The 26,350-nt window shown below is 43.4% G+C and overlaps 1 protein-coding gene across 2 annotated transcripts in view; it reads left to right on the top strand.

The window, feature by feature from the left end:
* Positions 1 to 15,733, top strand: part of LOC123766089 (uncharacterized) — a 72,684-nt gene extending 56,951 nt beyond the window's left edge. Inside the window, exons 2-3 of one of the 2 annotated variants that reach the window (XM_069321292.1) lie at positions 4,568 to 14,908; positions 14,954 to 15,733. In XM_069321292.1, coding sequence (XP_069177393.1) covers positions 14,423 to 14,908; positions 14,954 to 15,481 — 1,014 coding nt within the window. In that variant the 5' untranslated portion in view covers positions 4,568 to 14,422 and the 3' untranslated portion in view covers positions 15,482 to 15,733. Of the gene's footprint in view, positions 1 to 4,567 lie in introns of both variants that reach the window. The other variant, XM_069321291.1, reaches the window with a different exon arrangement.
* Positions 15,734 to 26,350: the final 10,617 nt, after the last annotated feature.

Genomic DNA, 26,350 nt, shown 5'->3' with positions numbered 1-26,350 from the left:
CTTGGTAGCTCACTCAATACTGAGGCCCTTAACACCCAGGAGTTTGGCCCACGATATTTTTTAAAAATGGCGTCTGTTTACAAGAGTCCTGATGAAGGTGTGGTGAACCCCATGTATCCGCGGGACGTTTAAATCTTGCATAGTACTCCAACACGTCATATGACGTGATGCGCAGTTGACTGGAACAACTTCCAACACGTCATATGACGTGATGCGCACTTTAAGGGTTAATCCGCATGACCATCACGACCGGACAAAAGGAAGTGATAGCCGAAGCTATTTGAACCACTTCCCCGCCGGCACTCGGATGGTAATCTTGGGCATACCATAGCATAGAACCACGGGGAAGTGGTTCAGATAGCTTCGGCTATCACTTCCTTTTGTCCGGTCGTGATGGTCAAGCGGATTAAGGCGTCCTGTAGATACCAGTTGCGTTGCACCTGGCAGTATAGGTTCGAGTCACTTCTGGGGTGTGAGTTTTCAGTCGCATATAGTCCTGGGGACCATTCAGGCTTGTTTGCATATATATAATATATAATATATATATTATATATATATATATATATATATATATATATATATATATATATATATATATATATATATATATATATATATATATATATATATATATATATATATATATATATAATATGTCGTACCTAGTAGCCAGAACGCACTTCTCAGCCTACTATGCAAGGCCCAATTTGCCTAATAAGCCAAGTTTTCATGAATTAATTGTTTCTTGACTACCTAACTTTACCTAACCTAACTTTACCTAACCTAACTTTACCTAACCTAACTTTACCTAACCTAACTTTACCTAACCTAACTTTACCTAACCTAACTTTACCTAACCTAACTTTACCTAACCTAACTTTACCTAACCTAACTTTACCTAACCTAACTTTACCTAACCTAACTTTACCTAACCTAACTTTACCTAACCTAACTTTACCTAACCTAACTTTACCTAACCTAACTTTACCTAACCTAACTTTACCTAACCTAACTTTACCTAACCTAACTTTACCTAACCTAACTTTACCTAACCTAACTTTACCTAACCTAACTTTACCTAACCTAACTTTACCTAACCTAACTTTACCTAACCTAACTTTACCTAACCTAACTTTACCTAACCTAACTTTACCTAACCTAACTTTACCTAACCTAACTTTACCTAACCTAACTTTACCTAACCTAACTTTACCTAACCTAACTTTACCTAACCTAACTTTACCTAACCTAACTTTACCTAACTTTACCTAACCTAACTTTACCTAACTTTACCTAACCTAACTTTACCTAACCTAACTTTACCTAACTTTACCTAACCTAACTTTACCTAACCTAACTTTACCTAACTTACCTAACCTAACTTTACCTAACCTAACTTTACCTAACCTAACTTTACCTAACCTAACTTTACCTAACCTAACTTTACCTAACCTAACTTTACCTAACCTAACTTTACCTAACCTAACTTTACCTAACCTAACTTTACCTAACCTAACTTTACCTAACCTAACTTTACCTAACCTAACTTTACCTAACCTAACTTTTTCGGCTACCTAACCTAACCTATAAAGATAGGTTAGGTTAGGTAGGGTTGGTTAGGTTCGGTCATATATCTGCATTAATTTTAACTCCAATATAATAAAATTGACCTCATACATAATGAAATGGGTAGCTTTATCATTTTATAAGAAAAAAATTAGGGAAAATATATTAATTCTGGAAAACTTTGCTTATTAGGCAAATTGGGCCTTGCATAGTAGGCTGAGAAGTGTGTTCTGGCTACTAGGTACGACATATATATATATATATATATATATATATATATATATATAAATATATTTTATTTTTATTTATTTATTTATTTATTTATATAATATGTTGTACCTAGTAGCCAGAATGTCATACTTGGTCTACTATGCAAGGCCTCATTTGCCTAATAGGCCAAGTCTTCCTGAATTTATATATTTGTTTAAATTTGAGTTAAAACTAACGTAGACATATGACCGAACCAAAACAACCCTACCTAACCTATCTTAACCTAACCTAAACTATCACAACTAAGTCAATAATTTATGATCTTAATATAAAATAATAATAATAATAATTCAAATAAACTATTTGGAAAAAAGTTATTGGAAATAAAGAAAATCCCTCGGCCTATTAGGCAAATTGGGCCTTGCATAGTAGGCCGAGAAGTGCGTTCTGGCTACTAGGTACGACATATATATTATATTATTTATATATATATATATATATATATATATATATATATATATATATATATATATATATAATATATATTTTTATATATTAATATTATAATGTCGTATCTAGTAGCCAGAACGCACTTCTTGGCCTACTCTGTAAGGCCCAATTTGCCTAATAGGCCGAGGGATTTTCTTTATTTTCCACAAATTGTTTCCAATTGGTTTATTTGAATTATTATTATTATTACATTATACTAGCAACATAAATTATTGACTTAGTTATGTTAATTAAGATGGATATTGAGGTTGTCTGCTCCTGGGCGTTGTGGTGTTGCTTTGGGTCGCAGGTTGCAGCCTGTTGTCTCGACTTCATGTTGGGAGTTTGCGGCGGACGCCTCTCGGGTCAGCCCTTTCTTTTCCTTCTCTTTAGGTTTGAAGCTCCAGGGAGCTGTAGGGGCTCCACACAGAAAACAAGCGTTGAATGTAATGAAACGCCATTTTCTGAGTGAGCCCCAGAGGCTCCCTGGCAACCCTCCATCAAACCGGTATGCGTTTTTTTTTTTGCTTTGAAGTTTTGCTTCCGAACTGGAGTGCTATACAGCCGGCGTGGTTAGGTCTGGGGGTCCTCCCCCTCTCGGGTAGGGGAGGGCTGCGTGGACGAGCAGCGCGGCTGTAATGTGTTACGTTTGCTTGTTTACCTGTTTCCTTGGGATTGTAGGGGGTTCTATCTCTCCGTTCGGTTTTTGTTGTTAGTTTCTTACCGTGTGGGGTTTGTTTTTTTATGCCTACCTTTCTGGGTGCCTAACCTCATTGATGGCAGATAAGGAAAACCCCCCAACCATTGGGATTTTCCAGGGGCCATTGCTCCCTGCAACCTCTCTGAAGGGGCCTGGTTCTGACTCATGATCCCTTGTAGGTCTGAACTCCATAGCTAATGTCCTGGTCTAATATAACATACATTAGCCCGATAAGCTCCAGGGAGCCGTAGGGGCTCGCCCAGAAAATGGCATTTCATTACATCCAACACTGATTTTTTTTTTATCACTTGATCTAACATTTTTACAAAATTATCCATATCACTATTTTTATGGCATTCTGGTCCATATAATATTTTTTAAGATTTTTGTGTGTGTATGTATGTTGTTGAATATGACTGAAAGGGGAAGATTAATAATTTTAACACGAATCTTCTCAATATTTCTTACGTTCTTCTTCGCTGTCGAGGGTAATTGATAAAGTAGCTCTCCAAAATTCATTCTTTCTATTCCTAGTTCGACGCCAGAGTGCGTTTCGTAATCCCTTATTACATTTTCAAAGACAAAATTTTTAATTTACACACAAAATACATTCATACTTATACTCGTTTTGGGTGAGGTGATACAGAAGACAGAACACGAAACAATGGGTATGAGAACATAAGAATGGAAATAACTGCAGAAGGCCTATTGGCCCATACTTTCACTTGCTGCTTCCATATTGGTTCAGGGTCTTGAAGTGGGTAGAATATGGTTGTGCATTAATTGACTGATGCACAAACAGCCAATTAATGCACAACTATATTGTACCCACTTCAAGACCCCGAACCAATATAGAAGAAGCAACAGGAAGCATGGGCCAATAAGCCTTCTGCAGGTACTTAAATTCTTATGTTCTCATCCCATTGTTTTATGTTCTGTCTTCTGTTTTATCTCGCCTAAAAATTTTTTGCCATATCACCTCGCCCAAAAACGAGTGTAAGTATGAATGTATTTTGTGTGTAAATTAAGTCTTTGAAAATGCAATAAGGAATTACGAAACGCGTTTAGACGTCGGACTAGCAATCAATATATATATATATATATATATATATATATATATATATATATATATATATATATATATATATATATATATATATATATAATATTACAGTATATATATATATATATATATATATATATATATATATATATATATATATATATATATATATATATATATATATATATATATATAATATTACAGTATATATATATTATAAATAAATAAATAAATAAATATGAAGAATTTTGGAGAGTTACTTTATCAATTACCCTCGACAGTAAAGAAGAACGTAAGAAATATTGAGAAGATTGGTATTAGAATTATTTATCTTACCCTTTCGGTCATATTCAACAACATATGTTTACAAGAAAGACTGCTACCAAAATATATGTACTGTATATATATAATATGTATGTATGTATGTAAGTATGTATACAGTGTGTACTGTGTTATATTACACTGCTGAGTTGTAAATGTTTAAGCTACTTTATTCTTATAAGCTGTTGAGTGTTAATGTCACTGTTTCCTTGTCTCAGTTTGTTGACCGCTTGACGGGGGACTCCAAGATGAATGTCTGACAAGAAAAGAATGCATGAAACATCGTTTACTGTATCAAGGAAAATGTTGGCACACAACTAAGGGCCGTAACATTGGTCATAATGCCAGAAGATTTGATTGTTACGTGTGAAGAAAGTGAAGGTGTCACAAACTTTTTCCAGGCATAATCAGAGGACCAGGTGTGTCATAATAAAAAAGTATTTTGATATAAAGCTTCATGGAAAATATAGAATGTTATGCATTAATTTTCGAGTTTGGTGAGAATAGTTGACGATTAGACTCATTTGAACTGTGTACTGCAACACAGACTGGCGTGTAAGATAGTGTACATGGAGTCTTTCCTTGAAGCAGTACTGGTTATTGCAACAAGGATAAATCAAATGTTCATGTTCACTCCCAGTTTGTCATGTAAACAATGTTAGCAAGTTAAATGCTTGATGACTATTACTGAGACTAAAGCAGCATGGAGGATGGTGTAAAGAACCACTAGAGGCTATGGTTTATTTTAATTAAGCAACAATTCAGTAAAGTTGTCAAAGTAGAGCATATTTAAAATGCGAGTATTAAGCCATGTTGTCAGTGTTAAAGTATGACGATAGTTTTTGAAGCCTAGAAGTGAGAATTAGTTGTTATTGCTTATTAATGAGTGGAGTGAGTGGTTGTGAGGACTGCACTCTCCTGGTGAAGGCTGCTCCCATCATACTTTCTCTACACTTCAAATATTTTTTTTTCTTTTTTTTGGCAGACATTTAATTTTATTTAATTACAGCATATTGACATGAGAGAGAACGAGGTGAGAGAGAAAAAAGTATTAATACTGTATATAATTAGTGTTTATATTGAATTTGTCAGTTTAGGATTAAGATAATTAGCTGTGCAGAGTGAAATGTTAGATAGTGTCAGGACTTTATATAAATTTAAATTAATTTTCTTATTGAAACAATGTAAATATATTTATTATGTTGATGACAGGCAAAATGTACCTGTATTGCCATTATAGTCCAAATAATGCATACATCAGCTATTAATGTGCTTGTTAACATTGTATAGTGATGTGATGAAGACCTGTCAGCATACTTAACAATAAAGATGGTCATTGTTGTGGTGTCACACTGTGTATGTCTAGCAACTTCACTGCCACCTCTTATGTGATGTATCACCCTATTATAATCAGGCTCCACTTACTTCAATTACTTACTTACTCATTACTTAATACGTTGTCTGTGGGAGGTACTAGCATTTAAGAGTTGTGCCTCTTAATGATGAGAAGAGAAACCTTCACACACTGTACGTATCACTAAGACAACAACGACGATGGAGAGTAAAGGTTCGCTTGTGCCAAACATATTGCCATTAAAAAATCACAGGGGGTTGCATTATCTCAGTCTGGGATGCATTGCATGTGATGTAACTTGAATTTATCAGTGTGCAAGGCTGTTAATTTTTGTTAAGTTACTAATAATTTAAACAATAAACTTCATATGCTTTGGATACCCTTATTTTCTTTTCATTTTCCAGCTTATTATGGATGGCTAATACTAGAATTTTTTATTTGTTTACATTTAAATTTAAATTAATTTTAATCACAACAATTTAGTTGGCTGTTGGCATTTGACTTTTTTTTTTTTTTTTTTTTTTACACTGTTCAGTGTAGCAATTTCATCTCGAGAAACAAGCAGATAATCCCATCACACCTCTCACCTCTCACTTAGGTATATAAGACATTTTCTTGCATTCTAACGCAATTCATCTTAATTCTGTACCTCATTTTAGTCAATTTGCTGAACGTGATGCCACTTAACTGGTCAAGTGTGATGATGATGCTCGTATGTTACCTTGATGACACCAGTCTTAGTGTGCTGTCTTGACTGTGTTACCTCGACGCCTTGATGCTTCCATCTGGGAGCTCCCCGTTAGTTGGTGGCCACAACACCTGACTCTTGTCACACGCCTGACACTCCAGGGGAGACACTACCACGCACCTGACACTCCAGGACACTCCACCACCACACACACCTGACACTCCAGGAGACCACCACACACACCTGACACTCCAGGAGACCACCACACACACCTGACACTCCAGGAGACCACCACACACACCTGACACTCCAGGAGACCACCACACACACCTGACACTCCAGGAGACCACCACACACACCTGACACTCCAGGAGACCACCACACACACCTGACACTCCAGGAGACCACCACACACACCTGACACTCTAGGAGACTCCTCCATCACACACACCTGACACTCCAGGAGACCACCACACACACCTGACACTCCAGGAGACCACCACACACACCTGACACTCCAGGACACTCCACCCCCACACACACCTGACACTCCAGGACACTCCACCACCACACACACCTGACACTCCAGGAGACCACCACACACACCTGACACTCCAGGAGACCACCACACACACCTGACACTCCAGGACACTCCACCCCCACACACACCTGACACTCCAGGAGACCACCACACACACCTGACACTCCAGGACACTCCATCACCACACACACCTGACACTCCAGGAGACCACCACACACACCTGACACTCCAGGAGACCACCACACACACCTGACACTCCAGGAGACCACCACACACACCTGACACTCCAGGAGACCACCACACACACCTGACACTCTAGGAGACCACCACACACACCTGACACTCCAGGAGACCACCACACACACCTGACACTCTAGAAGACTCCTCCATCACACACACCTGACACTCCACAAGACTCCTCCTCCACCACACACACACCTGACACTCCCCAAGACTCCTCCACCACACACACACCTGACACTCCACAAAACTCCTCCACCACACACACACCTGACACTCCACAAGACTCCTCCACCACACACACACCTGACACTCCACAAGACTCCTCCACCACACACACACACACACCTGACACTCCACAAGACTCCTCCACCACACACACACACACACCTGACACTCCACAAGACTCCTCCACCACACACACACACACACCTGACACTCCACAAGACTCCTCCACCACACACACACACACACACCTGACACTCCACAAGACTCCTCCACCACACACACACACACACACCTGACACTCCACAAGACTCCTCCATCACACACACACACACACACCTGACACTCCACAAGACTCCCACACACACACACACACACACACCTGACACTCCACAAGACTCCTCCACCACACACACACCTGACACTCCACAAGACTCCTCCACCACACACACACACACACACCTGACACTCCACAAGACTCCTCCATCACACACACACACACACACCTGACACTCCACAAGACTCCCACACACACACACACACACCTGACACTCCACAAGACTCCTCCACCACACACTCACACCTGACACTCCACAAGACTCCTCCACCACACACACACACACCTGACACTCCACAAGAATCCTCCACCACACACACACACACCTGACACTCCACAAGACTCCTCCACCACACACACACACACACACCTGACACTCCACAAGACTCCTCCACCACACACACACACCTGACACTCCACAAGACTCCTCCACCACACACACACACCTGACACTCCACAAGACTCCTCCACCACACACACACACACACACACACACCTGACACTCCACAAGACTCCTCCACCACACACACACACCTGACACTCCACAAGACTCCTCCACCACACACACACACCTGACACTCCACAAGACTCCTCCACCACACACACCTGACACTCCACAAGACTCCTCCACTACACACACCTGACACTGGAAATTTATTGCCTTCCTCGCCCTTTCTATAATTATTTGATAGCTAAAGTTGATAAAATTACCCTCTTATTAAATAATGTGAAAAGTTGGAAATTCCAGAATTGATGAGCCTCATGTCTTATTAGTGAGGTATATAGAAGATTTGCCTCTATTAACTGTGATTTCAATATTTCAAGGAGAATAATACCATATTGACTAGGTATTATGATAGGTACTAGATATTATGTAGTGCAAGTAATTTACAAGTTTTGCAGAAGCCTCTTCATCGCCAAAATTTAAGCTGTAAATTTGTGAATCAAAGTTCATTATGTGTGTGGTGTTTGTCTCTCTTAAGCTTGTGCATAAATCTTTGTTGTAAATCTAACATGGCAACATATTTTGTTTGCTCACAAAGCACAGCAATTGTAATGAATTTCAGCAGGCAATTTGTTTATGTAGTTTGTGTTAAATTGTTGAAACGTTTTTGCAGTGTAGTGACTGAGAAGTTGTCTGGGCACTGTTGAGCAGTGTTCCTATCACACCTTCCAGCATTTAACACTAAGATTCATGTTTGTAATCTTGGCCACATTGAGTTTGAAAGAAGTGATCTTTGTTATAGTCTTTGTGTATATATATAAATCAGAATGCAACACAATTTGTTCCCGGGTAGCAAGTGTTATTTCATAATTGTTTATGCCTAAAATGTATAGAAAATTATTATTATTCCCCACAAACTTTGCTTTTTAACCAAGACGGTGATATTTTGAAACATTCATATTTCTAGTGAGAAAACTGAGTTATATCTGTTATATCAGTAGGAAAAACATAAAAAACTGAATTAACTTGTATATATACTAAAGTTATACAAAAAGTACCACTACTAATTTAAAGTTTTTTCAGTTACTGTATACTGTAAATAGCTTTCACAAATCTGCACTCAATTGTAGTGTGACATTGTTATTATATCGTACTTGGTAGCCGTGTTACAAGTGCAGTACTGTATGTCCTGGCGGAGGTACGTCTTGCTCCTCCAAGTACACTCCCATGTGCTTCTTGGAATGATCAAGATGACATCAAGGACATGAACTTTGAGGGATCATGATTAATGATCATGAGGTATCCAAGGACTATCTTGGATACCTTTGGGTGGTTATAAATAGGAGCTGCCTCGTATGGGCCAATAGGCCTTCTGCAGTTACCTTTGTTCTTATGTTCTTATACCCTATAGCCCTTCGTGCCGTAGTTTTCACTGGTCTCTTGACCATCTCTACATATGTTTGGGTCCTGCGAGTGCCCCAAACCACTGTGACAAAGGTGTTCCAAGGCACCTTTAATTTACTAGTGAGCTTCTTGGAAAATTCCTTGCACTGCAGGATCTTTTATTTATTTGATTCAATTCTGTGAGCAAAGTGTTTAGAAAGCGAAGAGAGAGGAATGGGGATTAGAAATCTGGAGAAATGAGTAGGATGAAAAGTGTAGTGGCTATCCACTTTGGCTTGGTAGTTGTTGTAATGACCTAAGTATTGTTAGTGGATGAGAGCTATGCTCGTAGTGTCCCCGTCCTACCAGTATTGTACTCTGCTGTATATCGCTTTGAAACTACTTACTGATTGTTTTGGTCTCCACCATTCTCGCTTAGCTGTGTAGATCTCTAGATGCTACCAGAAAAATTTGATTCTGTTGTCAGATACTGGAGAGTGGGCCAGGCTCCACTCAGTCGAGTCTGGCCCCAGGTCGGGCTCGGGAAGTAGAACAACTCCCGAAACCCTCTCCTGGTATGCTCCAGACTCCAGAATTGTAGATAATACGTGTTGCCATGATCTGTGCCTCCTGAGCCTGCTTGGTAGTAGGGTTGGAATGGCAAGTTGCTCTGGGGAGGTGCTTGGTAGTAGGTTTAGAGTGGCCAGTGCACTCGTGGGGGGGTGGAAAATCATTTGGGGGTTAGTTGGAATGGGGTCCACAATGGGTACAATCAAGGGGATACCTAGCAGGGTTGTAAAGATTCAGAGTTGTGCTGGGAACTTTGATGATGGATAGGTTGTTGTCTGTCCTGAGGGCAGTTAGGGCCTCTCTGAGACAGATGGGCTCTCCCTTGATAACACGTTTTGTTATTTCCATCTAGTTGTTTGACATGACAGGCATAGCTGGGTAGTATCATGTGGGCTAGCTTGGTTGTTGGGGTTTGTTGGTTGTGGAATAGTCAAAGTGATATAGGTAAGGGTTGGGATGGAGTTTGTGTAATTATCTCAAGTGTGGTTACAGGAGGAGAGCTACGCTCATGGTGTCCCATTTTCCCAGAATTCTATGTAATATGACATTTGAAACTACTGATGGTCTTGGTATCCACAACCTTCTCACTTAAACTTCGTCCTACCATCTTTGTTTGCAGAAGAAAACGTTAATTTTTTTCATTTTTTTTATTTTTTATTTTTTTTAGCTTGAATCTGTGACGTCTTGTTCTTGAAGATGCCAGTTTCAATAATTCCTCTGTCAGTTTTGCTGTTTTCCCTTACCATTTTGCATGTAGTATCGCCTTTTTTCTTCTTTATTCTTCTAGTTTTGGCATATTTAATGCCTCTAGCCTCTCTTCATAGTTTTTTTTTTTGTTAAGTTCTGGAAGCCATTTTGTATCATACTTTTTGCACCTTTTCCAGTTTATTGGTATGCTTCTTAGTTTATTGATATGCTTTTTAGTTTATTGATGTTCTTCTTAAAACAAGTGTAATTACCTAAGTGTAGCTAGAGGATGAGAGGTGTCCTTTCATCCTCATCATTGGGACTCGTGGTGTCCCATATTCCCAGCACATTGTCATATAACACTTTAAAACTACTAATGGTTTTGGCCTCCACCATCTTCTCACTTAAGTAGTGGTTGCAAGTTGTGTATTAGTGGCTGCCTCATCTTCCATCACCTGCTTAATTACTAGTTTTCTTACCTCAGAGAGAGGGGAGCTCACTATGTGATCCCTGAGCATATGACACACTTGCAGATAGTTGGGTTGGGGCAGCAGTTGTAATGGTGTTCTGCCGAACATATGCTTCACGTGTTTGTTAAAACTTACAATTTTTTGAATGGTGCTCTGAAGTATTTAAAACATTGTTTTATCTTCTAGTGCCTCTCTTGTGAAATCTGGTCTGGAGTGGGTTTGATGCCAAAGGTGGAGAGGCCAATGGATAGTGCTGCAGTTGATTGTTCATCTGTTTCATGAGTTAGTTTCTGGGTTCTACAGAGGTCATCTTCCTTGCTGAGTGGGATTATTTTAGGATCATGGTTTTTCTCCTCAATTTTAGGAGTGGAGGGGTCAGAAGTGATGGGGTGTTCTTGTGAAATGAATATTGTTCTCTTGGAATTCATTTGGGAGGAGGGGTACATGGTTTGCACTTTTGCAATGTATTTTATTTATCTTCCGACAGTAGTTGAGGCAGCTTCCAATTATGTTCCAACAGGGTAAATCATGTAGCATGTTGAAAGATGTCTTTGAATGTGATGTTGGTTGCTTCCAGGAGTCTCAAAGGCATTTCTCTATATCGGAAACAAGTACCGATCTTTTCCCCTGTTTGCTTGGTGCATCTCCAAGAGGATTACAACAGCATCAAGACCTTACTGAACACCTTGAAGTATGAGTATAGCTGGAAGGTTATTGGAGACTTCAAAATGGTGGCATTCTTGATGGTTTCCAAGGCTGTCTTACCAAGTTTCCCTGCAATCTTTGTCGTTGGGACAGGTGGGACACCAAGGCGCACTACCAGAGTCGGGACTGGCCACAGTGGGCCGAGTTCCTTGTGTGGAGGAATGTCAAGTGGAAGTCACTGGTGAACCCTGGAAGGTGCTGATGTCAGCACTTCACGTCAAATTGGACCTTCCAGCCATCTGCCCAGACAAGGAATCGGCTGCCTTCAAGACGTCTTACCTAAGCTGTTTGAGGCAAAGGTAAAAGTTGGTTTCTTTGTTGGACCAACAGATAAAGATGGAGTTTGCAGCCAGCAATCATCGCAAGCGGACATATCTACAGCTGCTCCTTGCCTCCAGAAATGAACCTTATCTCTCATCGCCAATGCAAAGCCCATGAGATCCTTGGCAATTGATCACACCCGAGTTACTATCAACACAGAAGAGAAGAAGAAAAGAATAATAAAGCAAGCATTAAATCGAAACTTGCATTATCAATTGATAGCTGGTAGCGCTGGTGCCATTCACCAACTACCACACATCTGGGCTGCCCAGCCCCACTCACCACCTCCCTCATCCCCTACCACCCTAACCCTTCCTCCTCTTCCCCACTTTTACCTCCCTTCTCACCCCAACCTACTCTTTACTCATCTTTCATTCATCCATTCTTCATTCATCTCGCCACTGATTATTACCTCACCACCCATTACTCTCATCACCAACCATGATTGATTGTACTAACCTAATGTAACTTGACTATACCTGGTCAGACAGACTGGCATGAGTGCTACGGCCAAAAAGTATTAAAGCTGGAGAAACAAACCTCGGGGCATCTTTCCCCACCTTTGTTCGTAGCATGGTTAGCTCTATCAATAAAGTTAAGAGAACTTTGCTGTTAGGAATTTTTTGCTGCTAATCAATAATAAGTCAATTGATCATTTTCATTCATTCCCAATCAATAAAAAGTTATAGTCCCACATGGACTTGTACCTTACACCGTTATTGAAGAAATAGTTCAGCCTGCTGCTCCCATGGGAGACGTGGTTACCAGAGTTAGACTCGACGACTAACTTCCCGCCAAGAAGTGCAGCAGAGATATTTGACACAGTCTACCTATTCCTTTAGGTTACAGGCAATTCAGATTGCCTTGAGCGGATGTTGGCTGAAGCAGAGCTCATCCTGGTCACAAAAGCAAGGTTTATGGGGAATAATAGCTATTTTTCTATACTTTGAAGCATAAGCAATTAGAAAATATAAAGATGATCCTACCATGCTTGAAAAGTTTTGCCATTAGCTGGATCTTCTTTGTGTTGGCAGGTTTGTCATGTTACGATGATGCTGTGTTGGCAGGTTTGTCATGTTACGATGACGCTGTCTGGCAGGTTTGTCATGTTACAATGACGCTGTGTTGGCAGGTTTGTCATGTTACGATGACGCTGTGTCGGCAGGTTTGTCATGTTACGATGATGCTGTGTTGGCAGGTTTGTCATGTTACGATGACGCTGTGTCGGCAGGTTTGTCATGTTACGATGACGCTGTCTGGCAGGTTTGACTAATTATGAATCTCATTTTTATGTTTCACAAATATTGAATAACTTGTTTGATTTACTTTGGTGCCCTATACAGTATATTATTTCAGGGTTTTTGAAGTTATCTAATAATTAGGCAACATTAAGTGCTGATTAGTAAGTGGGCAAAAAATTACAAGACTTGAATAAGAGAGATTGGCAATTTGTTGTTTGCCTTTTTATCTTGCATTTCAGTCTATTGAAACAGTGATGGTGTTTCCATGCACTTGTTGGTAATAGAGCAGAAGATGTCTGCAGAAGACGTCTCGGAGGGAATGAAGCAACTTGAGCCCCGTCATTCATTATCAAAATTGCTTTAAATATTTAATGTTCCAAAATTTAAGTGAAACTCTTGAAACTACTGGGACTGGATTTAAGAAAGTTGAGGACTGTAGTAATAAGATGCAACACTGCTTGTACTGTACACTGGTGCTTGAACTACTTCATGAAGTAATCTCTGCACTCTGAGATTATATAATGTCAGAGGAAATGTATCATTTTCTACTGCATCCGCCCTTCCCCCCAAGCCCACTCCACAATCATGATTGTCGACGGGGCTTCCAGTTGAACCAAATACTGTAGGTTGATTGGTAGTATTCTTAGGCACGTGATCACCAAAACATTTGCTTGGCTGACACTTGCCTCTGCTGTCATCCATAGCTCACAGGGTTACCTGAAATGTATATCATATTAAGCCAAGTCTCTTGCGTAGTTAAACATCTGGGCTTTAATGGAAGAATCTAAAATGTACAAGTTTTGTTTTATAGTAAAGAAATCTTTAAATGTTATTAAGAGAGACAGTGAAATTACTTAGTGTACATTATGGATGGTACTGCTAAGTGTACAAGCCTCAGGAAGGTGTACATTATGGATGGTACTGCCAAGTGTACAAGCCTCAGGAAGGTGTACATTATGGATGGTACTGCCAAGTGTACAAGCTTCAGGAAGGTGTACATTATGGATGGTACTGCCAAGTGTACAAGCTTCAGGAAGGTGTACATTATGGATGGTACTGCCAAGTGTACAAGCTTCAGGAAGGTGTACATTATGGATGGTACTGCCAAGTGTACAAGCTTCAGGAAGGTGTACATTATGGATGGTACTGCCAAGTGTACAAGCTTCAGGAAGGTGTACATTATGGATGGTACTGCCAAGTGTACAAGCTTCAGGGAGGTGTACATTATGGATGGTACTGCCAAGTGTACAAGCTTCAGGGAGGTGTACATTATGGATGGTACTGCTAAGTGTACAAGCTTCAGGAAGGTGTACATTATGGATTGTACTGCCAAGTGTACAAGCTTCAGGAAGGTGTACATTATGGATGGTACTGCTAAGTGTACAAGCCTCAGGAAGGTGTACATTATGGATGGTACTGCCAAGTGTACAAGCTTCAGGAAGGTGTACATTATGGATGGTACTGCCAAGTGTACAAGCCTCAGGAAGGTGTACATTATGGATGGTACTGCCAAGTGTACAAGCCTCAGGAAGGTGTACATTATGGATGGTACTGCCAAGTGTACAAGCTTCAGGGAGGTGTACATTATGGATGGTACTGCCAAGTGTACAAGCCTCAGGAAGGTGTACATTATGGATGGTACTGCCAAGTGTACAAGCTTCAGGGAGGTGTACATTATGGATGGTACTGCTAAGTGTACAAGCTTCAGGGAGGTGTACATTATGGATGGTACTGCCAAGTGTACAAGCTTCAGGAAGGTGTACATTATGGATGGTACTGCCAAGTGTACAAGCTTCAGGGAGGTGTACATTATGGATGGTACTGCTAAGTGTACAAGCCTCAGGAAGGTGTACATTATGGATGGTATACTGTCAAGCTTATACACTGCCAGATGTATAAGCTTCAGGAAAGGCATGTGTGGATGAACACACTCACTTGTGTAAAGACAAATATTTGATACTGGAGAAAGTGCGATGGCATTTACCAGTTTCTACTAATTAATATTAGATAAAGTTTCATCTGCAAGGAATCCTATTTATATTCTTTTATGATACTGTTAAACAGTGTTATAAAGGTTGTGGCATAGCAAATTTCTATATACCGAATGATGTCAGACAAAATGTTCTTGTACAAATGGGAATATACTGTACCTTGAAAGGAAATATATTGTAATTTTATGTGTTAATTTTATTAACCATTTTTAATCTTTTTTTTGTATGCAATAGAGAAATGCCAACATTCTGGAGGAAATTCCTCTCAGGTCAGTCTTGACATGGTTAGAAGGGTTTGAATTCTTCAAACATCCTAAAGGCAGTTATGAAAGGAATTTTGAAGTGCCTTTCCTGCTAATGACTGTCATGGAGGATGGGTCAGTCCTCTGTCCTTTTGCAGCCTGCTCCTCCTCCTGCTGCTGTCTTTACCAATTGTGCCAGACATCATTTCCTTTTCCTCGTGTTTCATTTTTCTCCCCCCACCCTTTCTTCTTTCAAATTGTCATTTCCCGCTGACCTTTTGCCTGTTTTGATCATTCTTTTGGCCTTCTTTTGTTTTGATGCCCGGGTGTTTGAGGAGGCATACTATTGCACCTGTAGAACTGTAGTACCCGACGTCTCGAGCGAGGGGGACCCTTTTATTGTCAATCCTCGTTTCGTCACTGAACCCGATCTCGACGGACTGACAGTTCTTAAGGTGGCGTTTGTGGGGCGTATACTCGCGACGCACCCCTGTGGGGGAGCCCAGCAAGATCGGCAACATGTCTCTTGTTGGGTGTCCTGCCTCGAATTGTGGCTCCGTGGTGGGTACGGGGGCACATTCGTGAATGAAAGTATTACCTCTCGTTTCCATGTCGATGAATACTGTTCCTATTATGACTTCTCAGGCTCGTGGGGTGGGCGACCAAGCCCCCGAGTCGAACTGTGTTGGAAGACCGAACTCTGTAGCCCCCACTACATTGGACCCAGACCTAGACCCTCCTTTGACCCTTCTGACTACTTTCCCCAACTCCCCTTCCTCCGCTGTGGTTGGGTCGAGCCATACACCTCCCAGCAGTGACCACCTCGTCCTCTGGCTCGGCTCAGTCTCTCATTGTGACTACTGCACCTTTTAACCCCTCTCTCTCTGGGGGTTCTCAACGCCGTCCCCGCCACAGTCGCACTTGCATGATCCCTTCCCATACTAATACATACCAAGCCTTGTTTGGTCCTGCTTCGTGGGCTACATACTTTGATCTCCTCCCTCTGGATTCTACACCTGACAATTTCTCTTTCTATAAACACCTTGTCGATTCGGTGGATGCCTCTTACTTTTAACCCCACCCATTTAGGTACACGTGTCGTCGCTGCTCCTTCACCGGATGCAGCTACCTGCTTAGCTGCATTGGGGAGACCCCTGTTCGAGTCTCCAAAAACGCTCAGTTAAATGCCAGTGTTGGCACTGTTCTCCTTCCGCACCATGTTGTTGCAACTGGTGTTAGGGACCTAAAAGACTGCCATGAGGATATTAAACATATCCTCGATACCCAAGGCCATCCTGTCCTCCAGGTAGACACGTTTACTCGACCCCCTCGTGGTCGTCGCTGTCAGCCCCTTCGAGTTGTGAAAATCACCTTTGATAGTAGGACCCTTCTGCCCTCTATAATTCTTGCTGGTGCCAGATGCTCTATCAGGATTACATTCCCTCTCCTAGATTTTGCAATAGGTGCTAGAAGTTCGGGCATGGTGTCCTCAAATGCTCAAGTGCTGTGTATCTATGCCCCATGTGTGGGGCCGATGATCACTCTCAAGTCCGAGTGCACTTCTTCCCAGGCTTGCTGCCTTAATTGCGGTGTGGCCCACCCTACCTTCTCCCGCTTGTGTATACACTACAAACTTGAGGAAGCCATCCTCAACTTGAAACACCGGGATCGTCTGTTTTTTCCTGAAGCAAGACGCCAAGTTCGCCTGTTCGCCCTGTTCCTGTACGTTCTGTCCCGACGGGGCCCCACTCCTGGTTCTCCATCTGAAGTTTACCCCCTTCCTACCCAGTCTGCCATGTCTCCTGTGTCTTCTTTCCCTTATTTCCTCAATCCTTCTTCCCATCTCTTCCCCCCAGTCTCTTGGCCCTCCACGCCACCTGTCTGTCCAGGCTGATGTCCATCACCCTCCTAGCAATTTTCATATTGTTCACTCCCGTTTGTCATCTGTTGAGACAATAGAGTCTGTCACACAGTACGTTGTTACTGGAACACCTGTCTTTCTGAGTCAAACGTAAGCCTGGCTCCTCTCCTTCGTCCTCCCCGGCAGGTAAGAAGGCATCGCTTTCTTCCTCGCCCCCACCTCTGACTCTCAATCCGTCCCCATTCCATTTCAGTGGTCGGGCCCCCTGTTTCAGCTATGGAGGTTTCTTTAGCCCCTGATTCCCTCTCAGTTGCTGCCCTTGCTGAGGTGTGCTCCCCAGTTTCTGCCCCCCCCCCCCTTCTTCCTTCTTCCTGTCCTTGACCTCCCCTCTCGGTTGTCTCCTCCTCCTCTGGACCCTACCCATCCGCCTCTGGTCTGCCCTCCCGCTCCCTCCACTCCATCCTTACTCAGTATGGCTATGCCCCCCTAACCCTGATTTTGCTGATCCTGATCCTAAGCCTCTTTAATATACTGTGTTCTTCTTTACCTTCGTTTCTTCATTGTTCTCTGTTGCTGTCCTTTCTCTTTTCGATAATGTCTATTTTTCAATGGAATATTCGTGGATTTTATGCCACCTTCCATGTACTCCAACTTCTGATTACACAGTTTTCACCACTTTGTGTTTGTCTCCAGGAACCGATGCTTGGTGCTCGTCCTCCACCTTCCTCCCTGTTCAGCTCGTTGTTGCCGTGAGGGGGGCTTGGTGGGCGTCCTCTGTCCTTTTATAGCTTTGTGCTCAAGCTGGTGTCCTCTCTAATAGTGCTGAACGACTTTATCTTTTCCTTCTGTTTCGTTTTTCTCCCCCCCTCTTCTCCTATCTGCTTGTCGTTTCCTGCCGACCTTTTGCTTGTTTTGGTTATTCTTTTGAACTTCTTCTAATTTGACGCCCGGGTGCTTGAGGAGGCATACTCTTGCACCCGTAGAACTATAGTACCCGACGTCGATAGCGAGGGGAACCTTTTATTGTCAATCCTCCTTTCATCACTGAACCCGATCTCGACGGTCTGACGGTTCTTAAGGTGGCGTTTGTGAGGCGTATATTCACGACGCACCCCTAGGCGGCCCCGACATTATCGGCGATAGCTTCTTGTTGGGTGTCCTGCCTCTAATTGGGGCTTTATGGTGGGTGTGGGGGCATATTCGTGAATGAATGCTTCTCTCTCTCCGTACTTATGTCGATTTCTGTTCCTCTTTTACCTTCTCAGGCTCGTCAGGTGGGCGACCAAGCCCCCGAGTCGGTCCGCATTGGAAAACCGGGCTCTGTAGCCTCTGCTGCATTGGGCCCTGACCTTGCTCCTCCTTTGGTCTTTCTGACTACTCCCCTCGGCTCCCCTCCCTCCTCTGTGGTTGGGTCGAGCCCAAGCCCCCAGTGGTGACCACCTCGTCCCCTGGCACGGCTCAGTCTCTAGTTGTGACTACTGCACCTTTTAACCCCTCTCTCTGGGGGTTCTCAACGCCGTCCTGGACACGGCCGCACTCACTCGATTCCTTCCCGTTCTGATGCGTATGAAGCCTTGTTTGGTCCCGCTCCGTGGGCCAAATACTTTGATCTCCTCCCTCTTGATTCTGCGCCTCCTGATGATTTCTCCCTTTATAGGCACCTTGTTGATTCCGTAGATGCCTCTGTCACCTTCAACCCCACCCGTCTCGGTACACGTGTCATTGCTGCTCCTTCTCAGGATGTGGCCTCCCGCTTGGCTGCTTTATCCTGCCTTGGCGAGACCCCTGTTTGGGTCTCCAAGAACGCTCGGTTGAATGCCAGTGTTGGCACTATTCTCCTCCCACCCCATGTTGCAACCGGTGTTCAGAATCTGCAGGACTGCCACGATGATATTCAGCATATCCTTGAGGCCCAGGGCCATTCTGTCCTCCAGGTAGACACGTTTACTCGTCCACCTCGTGGTCGTCGCCGTTAGCCCCTTCGGGTTGTGAAGATTACTTTTGATGGTAGGACCCTTCCGCCCTCTGTCATTCTTGCTGGTGCCAGGTGCTCCGTCCAGAGTACATTCCCTCTCCTTGGCTCTGTAATAAGTCTCTTATGCTCGCGTGTTGCACTCTTCCTCTCCTCGTCCTTCCCGCCTTCCTCAGACTCTCAACCGTTTCCGGGCCTTGGACCCTGATACACCCACTGCCCCCTCCTCTGTTCCTTTGAGTTCTGTTCCAAAGGGTCCCCGTCCTGGTCCTCTGTCTGGGGTTCCCCTTCTTTCTGCCCGGTCTGTCATGTCTCCTGTGTCTTCTTCCTCGTCTCCCTCTGATCCTCCTTCTCATCATTCTCCTCCGTCTATTGGCTCTTCCCGCCGCCTGTCAGTGCGGGCTGATGTCCATTGCTCTCCCAACGGCTGTCGTGTGTGCTCTCGTTCAACTTCTCCTGTTGAGACGCTGGAATCCGTTACCCAGTACATAGTTGCTGGGACACCTGTCTCTTAGTCAGAAGTGTTAGCCTGGCTCCTCTCCTTCTTCTTCCCCGGCGGGTAAGAAGGCTTCGCTTTCTTCCTCGGCCCCTTACTTCTGACTCTCTCGCTCCTTCCCCCTCCCATTTCGGTGGTTGCGCCCCCTGTTCCTGCTATGGAGGTTTGTTTGGCCCCTGCTTCCCTCTCGGTTGCTGCCCTTGCTGAGGTGCGCTTCCCTCTTTCTACTCCTCCTCTTCCTGCTGCTGTCCTTGACTGCTCCTCTCGGTTGTCTCCTCCTCTTCCTCCTCCTTTGGACCCTACCCGTCCACTTCTGGTCTGTTCTCCCGCTTCCTTCCCTCCATCTTTGCTCAGTTTACCCATGCCCCCTAACCCTGACTTTGCTGACCCTGATCCCGACTCTGATCTTCTTTAACGTGCTATGTTCCTCTTTCACCTTTGTTTCTTCCTTGTTCTCTGTTGTTATCCTTTCTCCTCTCGTCGATGTCTATTCTTCAATGGAACGTTCGGGGTTATTACGCCAATTTCCTTGAACTCCAACTTCTGATTTTGGGGTTTTTGCTCCTTTGTGTCTGTCTCCAGGAGCCGATGCTTGGTGCTCGTCCTGGTCGCTTTCGTGGCAATTCCTTTCTTTCCTCCCCCCCCCCCCCCAGCTGTTGCTGGGGCTCCTAACTCTTCTGCTCTCTTGATTCACTCTGATGTTCCCTTTGTTCCCTTACTTTTTCCTTCACCTCTCCTTTGTTCTGTTGCTCGTATCTTTGTGAGGAAATGGTACACCGTTTGTTCCATTTATCTCCCCCCGAGTGTCCCGCTTTCTCTTCCCGATCTGAAACACCTACTGGACTCCTTGCCGGAGTCTGTGCTACTCGGTGATTTCAATTGCCGTCATTCCCTTTGGGGTGATGTTCTGATGAACACCCGGGGTCGCCTTCTTGAGCCATTTTTCCTCTCTTCTTCCCTGTCTCTTCTGAATTCTGGTGAGCCCACGCATTTGGACTCTCGGACTCTCTTTGCTCGTCTTCTCTTTACTTAGATTTCATGTAGCAGGTTCTTGATGACCTCCATGGCAGTGACCATTTCCCCATCCTTGTTACCTTTTTCTCTTTTCGCCCTTCCCACTCCTTCCCTAAGTGGCAGTTTGCTAAGACGGACTGGAACCTATTTACCCTCAGTGCTGCTCTCTCTGACCTCTTCCCTTCTGCCTCTCCCTCGCTCTCTCCTCCCTTTTCATGACACCGTCTTCGATGCTGTCCTCCGCTCTATTACTCGCTCTTCCTCTCGGGCTCCACGGAAGTGCGTTCCCTGGTGGAATGCAAACTGTGCTCGGGCTGTCCGCTGTAAGCGTGCAGCCTGGAAGAGACACCGTCGTCGGCAAATGGCCGATTCTTTTCTTTTCTTTAGGAAGGCGAGTGCAGTGGCCCGTAGGGCCATCTGTACGACTAAACGTGAATGTTGGGCATCTTATGTCTCCACCATTACGTCCAAAACTCCTCTGCCTCATATCTGGAAGCATATCTGCAAGATAGCCGGTAAGTTCGTTCCCGATGTTTCACTGGTCCTTCACCTCCATGATACTCTTATAGCGGACCCGTTGCAGGTCGCTACCGAACTGGGTTCCCACTTTTCTTCTGTTAGCTCTGGTTTTTACCTTCCCCAATCTTTCCTTCTTCATAAACCTGCCCTTGAATCTCGTCCTTTAGATTTCTGCACTCGTCTTCGACTTCCCTCTAACGATCCCTTCTCTCTCAACTTCGTTCTGCCCTGGCCCTCTGCGGTTCTACGGCAGCGGGCTCCGATGGCATTCGGAGCAGGAAGCCGGTTGGCCGAGCGGACAGCACACTGGACTTGTGATCCTGTGGTCCCGGGTTCTATCCCGAGCGCAGGTGAGTAACAATAAGCAGTTTCTTTCGTCCTATGCCCCTGTTACCAAGCAGTAAAATAGGTACCTGGGTGTGAGTCAGCTGTCACGGGCTGCTTCCTGGGGGTGGAGGTCAGGTCGAGGACCGGGCCGCGGGGACACTAAAGCCCAGAAATCATCTCAAGATAACCATTCATTATGAGATGCTTCACCAGCTCCCTCTGTGCACGTCTCAGTATTTAATGAGTCTGTATAATCAGATCTGGGAGTCGTCGTCAGTCCCTGAGGACTGGCTCGATACCGTTGTCCTCCCTGTTCGCAAACCGTGGTGTCTGGGAACATCCCCTAAGGACTTTTGCCCTATTGCCTTCACAAGTTGTGTCTGCAAACTCTTTGAACGTATGGTTAACGTTCGTCTGATGTGGTTCCTGGAACACCATCACCTCCTCTCCCCTTCTCAATTTGGTTTCCGCAAGTGCCGCAGCACGACAGATGTCCTGGTGAACTTGGAGGTCTATATTCGTACTGCTTTTGCTGCGAAGACCTCCGTTGTTGCCGTCCTTTTTGACCTGGAAAAGGCTTACGACACCACTTGGCAGTATCACATTCTATCCCAGCTTCGTTCTTTTGGGCTTCGTGGTCGTCTCCCTCTCTTTCTCTGCAGCTTGCTCTCTCATCGTTCCTTTCGGGTGAGGCTTGGTACCGCTCTCTCTGCCTCTTTTTCAGCAATACGAAGGTGTGCCCCAGGATAGTGTTCTGAGCACTACTCTTTTCTGGTTGCCCTCAATGGTCTTCTTTCTTCTCTTCCTTCAGGCGTCTTCTCCGCTCTCCATGTTGATCTTACCCTTTGCTGTCAGGGTGATGATTTGCCTCTCCTTCAACGCCGGCTTCAACTTGCGATTGATGCTGTGTCGTCTTGGGCCACCGATCATGGCTTCAAGTTCTCTACTACTAAGACTTGTGCCATGACTTTTACAGGGAAACAGGTCGTTCTTTGTCCCTCTTTGTCACTGTTAAAAATTAATGGTCTGCTATGTGGGATCTAGTATTATGGAGTAGGGTCAGCAGTTAGAATCAAGAGGTATCCCAAGTAATGGAGATCTTAAAGGCCCGGCCCCCAATAAAAATAGAAAACAGTATGAACTATAGTGGCTTCCAAAAAGGTCAGCCTAGAGGTAGATCATTGATCTCTTACACAGGAAGAATGGATACTCCTTTAAAACTAACTAACTTATTTATTAACCCCTTAACAACCCCCCATATACATTAAATAACAATAACAATAATTACTTTACCACACTATCTTACGTTAAAAGCCTTGGTCCACATAGGCAGGATACAAGGTTTTACAATTAGCACAAGCTAGGGTAAAGTCTACTAGTGAAGAACTTGAAGCTTAAGGCAGCTTAGGGTAGTGAGCCCACGTGGGGTACCCTAACACAACACAACACTTAGGGGTGCCCAAAACACTGGCAAATACTACCCAAGGTCTACACAAGTCTTGCAATTCCAGACGAGGCACGATTATATACAAAGTACTTATCTTAGTGGTTACAGGAACTTAAGGTAAGGGAAAGAAGTAGGAGGAAGGGTAGAGGGGGTGCAGAGCAACTCAGTAGAGATGTTGACACCACGAAGGAAGGAAGCCGTCTCGATGCTCAGCTTTCTCCAGCTCACTCGCTGCCGGCCGACTACTCAGCTAATCGTACAGCAGCCCTATATCCAAGTTTACTCAGATCTACTTTACTAATACTTTCTAATTATTTGTAAACATAGTTGATCCCTATTTTATTTAAATCAAAATCAAATCAAATGCTTATTTAGGTAAGGTACATACATACAAGGGATTTTACAAAGAGTGATGGATTTATATATAGGGCTAGTACATACAATGCCTAAAGCCACTATTACGCAAAGCGTTTCGGACATGAAAAACTTAAATGACTAAAGCTTAATACTAATTGAGCATAAAGAATAAAATGAGTTGAGAACAAATAAAAAAAAAGAGATAAAAAGGGGGGAACATGGCTGAAAAAGCAGCACAAATACAATACTGTCGACAAACAGCGCCATTTAAAAAAAAACAGACATTGGTTGACAACAGAGGGGTAAGGTAGGTTACAGGGAATTTATTAGGTATAGCTTCGTTTTCATCTTAAACTGGGTGAGAGAGGTACAGTCTTTAACATGGTTGGGAAGGTCATTCCACAATCTGGGTCCCTTGATTTGTAGAGCATTTCTAGTTTGATTAAGTCGTACTCTAGGAATATCAAAACTGTATTTATTTCTGGTGTGGTGCTCATGGGTTCTGTTACAACCTTCTGTGAAGCTTTTGAGGTCAGGATTGGCATTACAGTTCAGCGTTTTATATATGTATAATACACATGAGAGAATGTGCAGTGACTTAATGTCTAACATATTCAGAGATTTGAGTAGGGGTACCGAGTGATGTCTGGGGCCAGAGTTGGATATTGTCCTAATAGCAGCTTTGTGTTGAGTAATTAGAGGACGTGAATGATTTTGGGTAGTAGAACCCCAAGCACAAATACCATAGTTGAGATATGGATAGATGAGGGAGTAATAGAGAGTCACCACGGTAGGGCGGAGTACATAATATCTGATCTTAGAAAGAATGCCAACAGTTTTTGAAACTTTGTGATATATTTAGAATGTGTCCCTGGAAATTCAGCTTGTGGTCAATGAGAATGCCAAGGAATTTGCCATCTAATTAGTTACAAATTTGGGTATTGTTTATTTTGAGATTTACTTGATTAGAGGATTTATTGCCAAACAGAATATAGAAAGTTTTGTGAATGTTAAGGGTGAGTTTGTTGGCAGTTAGCCAAAGATGGACTTTATTTAGCTCAGTATTTACTGTGCCATTTAGAGCAAGGGGGTCAGAACTGGAGTAAATGAAGGTTGTGTCGTCAGCAAATAGAATTGGTTTGAGGTGTTGAGAGGCATTTGGAAGGTCATTAATGTAGATGAGAAAGAGGAGAGGGCCAAGTATGCTGCCCTGAGGAACACCAATGTTGATGGGTAGGGTGGGAGAAATTGAATTATTCACAGAAACATACTGGAGCCTGTCAGTAAGGTAGGATTTGAGGTATTGCAGGGAGTGTCCTCTGACTCCATAATGATGTAATTTAAGAAGAAGGTTTTGGTGGTTGACAGTGTCAAAAGCCTTACGCAGGTTCTTCATGAGAGTAGGCAACATAGAGGACACGGCAAACCTCCAGTCAGATGTAGATCAGGTCTTTCTATGGGCTACAGAAAATAATATGGTGTTTAACGAAGATAAGTTCCAGCTCATGCGCTATGGAAAAAATGAAAATATAAAAACGGAAACCACGTACAAAACATAGGCAAATCATAACATAGAACGTAAAGGCAATGTAAAGGATCTGGGTGTACTCATGTCGGAAGACCTTACCTTTAAAGAACACAATAAAGTATCCATCACAACTGCAAGAAAAATGACAGGTTGGATAACAAGAACTTTTCACACTAGAGATGCTATACCGATGATGACACTTTTCAAAATGCTTGTGCTCTCTAGAGTGGAGTACTGCTGCACAATGACAGCCCCTTTCAAAGCTGGAGAAATTGCTGACCTGGAGAGCGTGCAGAGATCCTTTACTGCTAGAATCCACTCAGTAAAACACCTAAACTATTGGGACCGACTAAAGAGCCTAAATCTGTACTCCCTTGAGCGCAGGCGGGAGAGATACATAATAATTTACACGTGGAAAATATTACAGGGGCTGGTCCCAAACCTGCACACAGAAATAACATCACACGAGACCAGAAGACATGGCAGGATGTGCAGAATACCCCCGTTGAAAAGCGAAGGTGCAACAGGTACTCTGAGAGAGAACTATCAACATCAGAGGCCCGAGACTGTTCAACACGCTTCCGCTACACATAAGGGGCATAACTGGCCATTCCCTCATAGTGTTCAAGAGAGAACTGGATAAGCACCTCCAAAGGATACATGATCAACCAGGCTGTGACTCATACGTCAGGCTGCGAGCAGCCGCGTTCAACAGCCTGGTTGATCAGTCCAGCAACCAGGAGGCCTGGTCGACGACCGGACCGCGGGGACGCTAAGCCCCGGAAGCACCTCAAGGTAAGGTAAGGTAGGTTCACAAATAACCCAACAGGGAACTCATTTTTATCAAGAGCTGTATGAATCAAGTTAAGCATACTAATAAGTGCATCGTTAGTGCTTTTTTTGGGTCTGAAACCATATTGGCAAGAGCTAAGTGTATTGTGTTTGGCTAGATAAGAGTAAAGCTGCTTGTAGATTAGTTTTTCAAATATTTTTGACAAGTTAGGCAGGACTGATATAGGTCTGTAGTTGTTAACATCTGT

The sequence above is a fragment of the Procambarus clarkii genome, chromosome 9 (assembly GCF_040958095.1).
Source record: "Procambarus clarkii isolate CNS0578487 chromosome 9, FALCON_Pclarkii_2.0, whole genome shotgun sequence".
In the NCBI taxonomy this organism is placed as follows: Eukaryota; Metazoa; Arthropoda; class Malacostraca; order Decapoda; family Cambaridae; genus Procambarus; species Procambarus clarkii.
Note: the sequence above shows the minus strand (reverse complement) of the source record. Positions and strands in the feature narration are given on the sequence as shown.